Source organism: Solanum stenotomum, chromosome 3, assembly GCF_019186545.1.
Source record: "Solanum stenotomum isolate F172 chromosome 3, ASM1918654v1, whole genome shotgun sequence".
In the NCBI taxonomy this organism is placed as follows: domain Eukaryota; kingdom Viridiplantae; phylum Streptophyta; class Magnoliopsida; order Solanales; family Solanaceae; genus Solanum; species Solanum stenotomum.
Window position 1 is genome coordinate 47,204,985 of NC_064284.1, and position 8,253 is coordinate 47,213,237.

The window sequence follows — 8,253 nt, forward strand, 5'->3', positions numbered from 1 at the left end:
AAAAGATGAAAAAAACTCAAAGGGAAAACATAAACAACCTTTTGTCCTCCCCTGAAGAAAACAACGAGGCGTCTATGGCCTCAATCTCTGCCATTCCCACCATTATCTCTATCAATATTTTTTTTCTCAAATTCTCCTATTTTCCCATCTATTCTCAGTAAAAATAGAACACAATCGCTAAAAATTTGTAAGGACATCAACGACACCCAAAATCCCTCTTCATCGCCTATTTAACTATCTTTGTTGATTACATTTTCTTTGTGAAAAGAGAAATACACACGTAAAGATACATTTTTAAGAGGAATACATGGATATAATTTATCTAGATTCCTCCTATTTGATCCACTAGCGTAATTACTTGATGTTTTTTCTGAATTTTTAACTTAAACTCTAATTGATTTTTATCTGAAATTAAAGAAACGGGAGATAAGAATACATATTTTTCTTGGTCGAGGAAGTCTATGGTTGTGGAGAAGGTGAGAGAGGTGGATGGGGGAGGAAGAAGAGAAGAAAATGGGATGGGAGAGACGATGAAAAGAGGGGCGGTGGGGTGGGTAGGATTTTTCCCCTTATATATATATTTGTAATTTCTTATGTGTCATTATAAAATTATAAAATGACGTGAAATTCTAAGTGTAGGCAATTGTATCACACGCACACTGAACATATGAGAAAATGGTTTAAAAAGTAGAGTTCTGTTGAGTTTAATTGTTCGGTTGACAAAGTGGTGAGTAAGAGGGTTTAACTGACAAACAGAGCCAACTACAAGGATCTCTCATGTCATTATTTAACAAAATATTCATATTTTATTTATGAATAACATATAAATAATTATAAAACTTATATACGTATCTAATTTATCGATATGGTTAAATTATTTTTGCAGTTGTTTTTAGTAAAATCAAAATCAAATCAAATAACACGAGTTTTCAAAATTTAAAATCAAATCTAACCAAACCCAACCAAATATCAATTTTTGTAATTAATTTAATTCGAATTATAATTCAATTTAAATTTTTTAACCATAACCATAAACCGTCCTAATATAGATATGCTAGCAACAAAAACATCACTGCTATGGAAAAAAAAAAAAACAACAAAAACATGAGGGCCAGATAAAGAAAAGCTGTAAGCAATAATTAAATTTCAATAAAACAAATCATTCATTGCTCCACCAACTCTACATTCCCAGACACCAAAAAGCAAAACAAGAAGAAACCAATATTCATTCTTCAAACTCATGAACACCAAAGTGTTTGATCTTCTGTCTTTTCTCTTCAAAAGACAAAAAAGTTCATCATCTTCTTAACAACTGATAAGCAAGAAGTATCAAGTATCTTTTTCTGGGCAAACCCTTTAATCAAAAATGGGGGAAAAATTCAAAGATCCATCAGTTTCAGTATCTTCACTTTCAACACTAACAATCCCACCTAAAGCCCCTTTTGAATCATTTTTTGGTGTTGGAAATATGCCCTATTTTAGTCCAGGTCCAATGACCCTTGTCTCCAGTTTCTTCTCTGAATCTGAGTACCCATCTTTCTCCCAGCTTCTTGCTGGAGCTATGGCTTCTCCACTAGCAAAACCGCCTACCCTTTTGCCTGAAAATTCATCTGGAGAAGAAGAGAATTGTAAACAAGGGAATTTAGGGTATAAGCAGAACCGACCCATGAATCTAATGGTGGCTCAATCTCCTTTCTTCACGATTCCAACCGCTTTTAGTCCTTCTGGATTGCTTAATTCACCTGGATTTCTTTCCCCACTTCAGGTAATTGTTCATTTTCCATAAGGTAATCATAGTTAAAGACTTATGTTATGTTTCTATAAAAAGTATGATTTGGGCGTTTTTGAAATTTCTCATTTTCTAACTTCTTTAATTCACCTATCTTCTACTGGACAAGTGCTCCTACTTCTTACTCAAAGCTCTAGTGTTATACTGTTTTGGTTCTCTCACTCAGCCTTTAGTACAACAGAACCACTTTTTGCAGGATTAATTGTAGTATGTACCCGAACAGGAAAAACATATTTGGATCCCTAGCAGGTTTTTTTCATTGTTGGGTATGACTCTTACATAGATGAGGAAGAATTTATCTAAGGGACTGATTGAGCTTTTTTGTCTATGGGTGCGGAGTACCACTGTTGCTACTGCTTTTTCATGACAATAGGTGATGAGGTGCTAACTTAGTACTATATATTTTTAAAAACATTTCCAGTAATGTATAGTTTGGTCGGTATAGTGCCCGCACCCATCACTAGAAGGTTAAATAACACGTATTTATCAATGATGATGAATTCATGACCGTTTAAGATTGTTAAGTTTCCCATGTTGCTTGAGGAAATGGATTGGTGTTTCCTTATATGATCTTGGATAATTCTCACTTTATGAACTAGTTTTTGTCGTTGAGTTAGGTCCAAGATTCATTTTCTTAAGATGGTATTAGAGTCTGGCTCATCTTTGTCCTTGGTTGCCTAATTTTGACCCCCATGTTATATTGTCCACACATCAAATGTCTATTCTTGGGCAGAGAGGGGGGTGTTAACTGTCCCATAGTGGTTGACAAAATGAGTCGTCATCTCCTTGTATGGTTTTGGGAAATTCTCACCTCATGATGTAGCTTTTGGATTGAACTAGACCCAAGATGCATTCTTTTTAACAATAATGGTTAAACAATGTTATCAATTTTAGCGGCATCTTGTTATTTATATATAAACTCATTACATCGTTCCTTGTAGAGTCCTTTTGGAATGTCACACCAGCAGGTCCTAGCACATGTTACAGCACAGGCAGCGTTATCCCAGTCTTACTTACAAACTCAAGCTGAATGCCATTTCTCCTCGCAAAGTACATTAGCACAAGTATTAGGGGCATCTGACCCAGAGGAATCTTCTTTACAACCTCAATTAGATACTATGTCGTCAGACCAGAAGATTAAGAAATTTGAACTGCCACAGCTTTCTCAATCTGAGGACAAGCCATCCTTTAATTCAGTCGATAGACCAGCTTCTGATGGTTACAATTGGAGGAAGTATGGCCAGAAGATGGTTAAAGCAAGTGAATGCCCTCGGAGCTACTATAAATGCACACATGTCAAATGTCCTGTCAAGAAGAAGGTTGAGCGATCCATTGATGGTTATATAACTGAGATAACGTATAAAGGCCATCACAACCATGAACTTCCTCAACCCAACAAACGCAGAAGAGACAGTTGTGCTCAGGATGGTTCTGACTGCTCCAACATTAACCCTGAAATTGGAACACATACTGAGATAGAAATCAATGGCTTAAATGGGGCTCTTGTTGCTCATTCTGAACAGGTGTCTACTGAAATGGCGTGTGAACGTCCTGTTTCGAATGAATGTAAGGAAATTGAGGACGCTGCAACAGCAGCAGGCAAGGAACATGATGATGAACCAAATGTGAAGAGAATGTAAGTTCTTTCAGGATTCTTCCCCTGAGTTAAGAAATCTCTGTTTTGAGGGAGAGTAACAAATATGTATCTGATCCAAGTTACCATGATGCAGGAAGACAACAGTTGAGACTCTTATTCTTTCATCATCACATAAAGCAGAATCAGAATCCAAGATTGTTGTGCAGACAAGGAGTGAAGTAGACATTTTGGATGACGGGTTCAAGTGGCGTAAATATGGGCAGAAAGTGGTGAAAGGGAATCATCATCCAAGGTAATTCTACTTATTCTATGTATTTTAACTGTGACCTTTAGAATGTGTTAGTCGCTCTGCTGTTTGCAGCTGGCTTGGTCTACTGTTTAATTGACTAAAGCAGTGGTGTTTAAATGTTTCCTGCTTTTTGTCCTTTGTCCAGGATATTCCACTTGCATATTTCCTAGGCATTTGACAAAGGCAAAACAAATAATTTAGGAATCGACTACTATTTCCAAGTCATATTCTTCAATGATATGGTATTAGTACCATAAAATCTTCTTGCTAGTTCCTTGTGATTTTGCATTGAGTGATGTTGTTTTGTGCTGTTCCTGCAGGTTTAACCCGTAAGAAGTCTCTTCTTCTTCAATCACAATAAAAAAATAGATTGAGTAGGCAAAGAATGTATTATTTTAATAAGTCATAGGAACAGCTTTTACTGATAAAAGAAGTCGAAGAACACCTTTATTGAATTCTAGGATTTTAATTTGGTCTTATTTACATGTCATCTTTCATTATATTTGAGCAAAATATTTTCAGCCTTGTAAAGTTCGGCTTTAGACCTTAACAAGAAAAGAGATATAAAAAGACAAGGTTTGCATTGGATCCCCGTCTCCTAAAAATTACCTGGTTCTTCACTCTTCAGTGCTCATTGTCTGACGCTTGGATGATAGATGACATAAGAGGAGCGTCCCACATTAGCTTCTCTTTTCTTTTGCCGATTTCTCTTTTAATATTTTGTTTGTCCCAAGTTGCTCTAGAAAACTTTCCTCTCAATGAAACGAGTTGGCATCAAGAGAGGCATCCTAAACCTTTGTGACCTTAATTAGACAAAAAGCAAAAAGAATGGAAAGCAGGTCGATATGTATCTGATGGAGTCTACATCGTACGTAGAGCGCCCAAGTGCTTTTAGGCCATGTTGGTTTTTTAAACAAAAGAATTAGGGAAATATTGTGAGAAAAATACCAGAATTAATAACTCAGAAACATACATTTATAGCTTTATTTTCTAACTAAAGCATAGAAAAATATGCTGCTAACTTATCTTCAAATTCAAATAACGTAAACTAACTCCTAAATTCAAGCCGGGTGAAAATTCAAGCCACAAAGGACTCTAATAAATATAATTTAAAATCCTAAAAGTTAGCTACTGTAAATTGAATCTATTTAATTCTGCAATGTCCTAAGACATATTTTCAACACTCCTTGGATTTGGAGCTGTAGATTGTGGTCTCGGCTTGAATTGACCTCTGAATAAATCTACCAATTCATCTTTGGTGTTGCAAGACTTGTATTCATTTTCTGCTAGACGAAATAAGAAGTTTTTACCTCTCATCTCAACTTCTGCTTAGTGACATCAAACATTCGACAATACTTGTCATCAAATGACAATTCAAATCCTTTATCTATTAGCTGACCAATACTCAACAAATTTTAATCAATATCAGGCAAAGAATATTTGAAGTTGTTTTTGTACCTGAGCGTGCTTTGATTGCAAGAACCCCTTTTCCATTTGTAGGGGTATAGCCACCATTCCTGATTCTGACTTTCTTATTTTCAGTAGACATGAATTCTTTAAAAAGATTTTTGACATTGTCATGTGCTTTGTACCACCGCTGTCAATCATTCATAAATAAAGATTTCTTAGTTGAAAAATATGTTGTAACAAGTAAGTGGTCTTCTTTTTCATTGGTGACTTGGGCATCTACTTCATGTTTTTTTTTTGAGATATGCTTTTGCAAATCACAGCTTCATGAGCAAGCTGATTGCATATCTTGCATTGTGCATCTGGCATCTTCCAACATTTAAATGGAGGATGACTTTTTTTTCCACAATGTTGTCAAGGTGAGTAATTTTTCCTTGAATTATTACTTTTGCTTTGAGTTTTGTGGTTGACTGCCAAGGCTTCTTTAACCATACCATCTTGCCTCATAAGCTTCCTTTGCTCTTGTGCCTGTAATGTATCTAGCAATATAGCAAAGGGTATCTTGGACAAATCTTTTGAGTTTTCCTGGTAGTTATCGACACTTCATATCATTCAGGCACCGTAACAAGAATTTTTTCAGCAATTCTTGAATCTTTAAATTTAGTGTCAAGCAATCTCATCTTGTTAACAATGACAACAAGTCGGTCTGAGTAATCTTTGATGGGTTTTGAGATTTCTTCATCATTTGCAATTCAAATGCCCTTATTAAATTCAACATGTTCATACCTCGTTTTCTTTCATCTCATGTGTACTCTTTTCACATAATCCCAAATTTCTTTTGCTGATTTGAGAGCCATAAATTTCGTGGAAATTGTTGTAGACACCCAACAAACAAAGTTGCTTTCACCTTTGGTTTTTTAATTTTCTTTTCCTTTTGGCTTTTGATCTGGACCATCGTGGGATTATTGGGCAGCGGAAGAATATCTTAATCCTCTCTATGGCCTCCCAAAGATCTCAACCCTCAATATAAGTCTTCATTCTTACTACCCAAAGTTGATAATCTCACCCTCAAAGACAGGTGGAGCTATTTGGAAAAAACTATTTTGAGAATGCATCTCTCACTCATAAGCCCCTCAAGAAAATGGCTCTAGATACCACTTGTAGTTTTTAAAACAAAAGAATTAGGGAAATAACAGGGAAAAATACTAAAATATTGTATATTTTTGTTTTCCATGTTATTCCATGAACCATGAGGACCCGTAGCTACACGTGTTGATGTAGCTTTACTCCGGCAAGAGACATTGATTGAATTGAGAATTTCAGGATGAAACTGGAAATAGTTGTATGCTTCAGTTTTGTTACTAAAGCTTATGACAAATGTTGTCATGTGCATCTGATCAAAACTAGCACCATAAGACCTTAGGACTTGAGAATAAGTACTATACCTTGTCATGATGTCTTGTTCAGCGGCTAGTTCTTAAATCTTTTGGAGTGTGGTTTTCATGTTAACTGTTCTATGTGATTAAAATTTGTGTGTTTTTACTTTGTGGGTCAGTACCTTTAATTCCTACTCTCAAGTTGTTATGAACATCTATAATGCAGTCAGAGTTGGATTTGCAGGAGTTATTATCGTTGCACATACCCTGGATGCAATGTTCGCAAACATGTTGAGAGAGCTTCAGCAGATCCAAAAGCTGTCATAACAACGTATGAGGGCAAGCACAATCATGATATTCCCATTGCTAGAAACAGAAGCCATAGCACAGCCCAAAATAGTAGTCGTCAGCTGAACGAGCAAGAGATTGCAACTTGTAGGCCTTCACTTCTCGAAAAAGTTGCTCTTCATACCAATGAAATACCAGTGTGTAGGCAGCTGAAAGAGGAACATATTGCAGCATAATTTGCATTACTAAAAGGGACAAGGGTGAATATTTATCTTTTGTCTATCTGTACACAAGTCTCAGAAAAGTTGTTTGTTGAAAACTTCATACTAGTGAAATGTATCTGTACACAAGTTTCAGAAATTGTTTGCAAGTCTGGCTACTTGCTAAAGATGTATCTGTACACAAGTCTATCTATATATTGTTAGTAAAAGGTGTTGTAATAATTTGACCTCTGTACTTTGAAATTTCTGGACTTCTCTGTTAATTGCTGGAGTCAGCTTAAAAAATTGGCTGCATTTGAAGAGCTTTTTGGCAAATATTCCAAGCCAAACACCTATGTATGTCAGTCTAACCTTATTTTATTTTAAAATTAAGGAGAAAAAAGGAATGTACAATTACAAGGATTTATCCATATGTGTTCTCTCTATAAAGGTGATTATGTTGTGTTCCAAATTAGGGGTGGGCATGGTATGGTATATACCGAATTCTATACCATACTGAAATTTTTAATACCATGATTATGTATTTGGTATACGTTTTAATTTTTTTGGTATTTAGCACGGTATTTGATATTTAGAAATAGCATATGGAATACCCAGTGTTGTGAAAGGCGATCGCCTCTTCGTGAGAGGCGAGGCGAAGCGACCCTTCATTGCCTTTTAGCTTTGTGGCGAGACGATCGTCAAAAGGCGACGCCATGGCAACAAAGGCGAGAGGCAAGAGGTGAGAAAGGTGTCGCATTTTGTATTTTCTTTAAAAGAGACGATCAATTTAGAGTTTTAAAAGTTAAAAGGTAATTTTAGGATTTTTGACTAGACTCCTCAGACGACTAGCTAGACTTTTTCGGCGACTTCAAAGTCCAACCAATACGTATTTCTTCTTTTCTTCTTCAGATTTCTTCTTCCTCTGTTTCTTTTTCCTTCTTCTTCTTCAAAGTCACTTCTACCTTTGTTTTTTTCCTCATTGTTTTGACTTTTGTTCTGTTTTTTTCTCATTCTAGTTCTAAGTACGTACTATCTACACACACATATTAGTATTAGTATAAACTAAATATTTAGAAGTTGAAACTTTGACTACTCTATTTTTGATTGAAATGTATTTGAAATTTAGGGTGTGTTTGGTATGAAGGAAAATGTTTTCTTGAAAAACAAGTTGATTTTTGACTTATTTTCTCATGTTTGGGTAGGGGGTGGGTGGAGAGGGGTCGAGGGTAGGGGTGAAAAAAAATGAAATTTTGAAGTTGAAAATATTTTTTAAAAACAAACTTAATTTGGGGGGGGGGGGGGGG

At 35.7% G+C, this 8,253-nt stretch overlaps 1 protein-coding gene across 2 annotated transcripts; it reads left to right on the plus strand.

Moving 5' to 3' along the window:
- The first annotated feature begins 1,160 nt into the window (after positions 1–1,160).
- Positions 1,161–7,189, plus strand: LOC125859269 (probable WRKY transcription factor 4). Of its 2 annotated transcripts, none has more exons than XM_049538968.1 (4): positions 1,161–1,765; positions 2,731–3,425; positions 3,520–3,678; positions 6,685–7,189. In XM_049538968.1, the coding sequence occupies exons 1-4, from the start codon at positions 1,367–1,369 to the stop codon at positions 6,980–6,982; spliced, it is 1,551 nt and encodes a 516-aa protein (XP_049394925.1). In that variant the 5' UTR covers positions 1,161–1,366; the 3' UTR covers positions 6,983–7,189. The 2 variants fall into 2 exon arrangements, with proteins under 2 accessions (XP_049394925.1, XP_049394926.1); XM_049538969.1 differs by having other exon boundaries at positions 1,167–1,765; positions 6,703–7,189.
- The last annotated feature ends 1,064 nt before the right edge of the window (positions 7,190–8,253 follow it).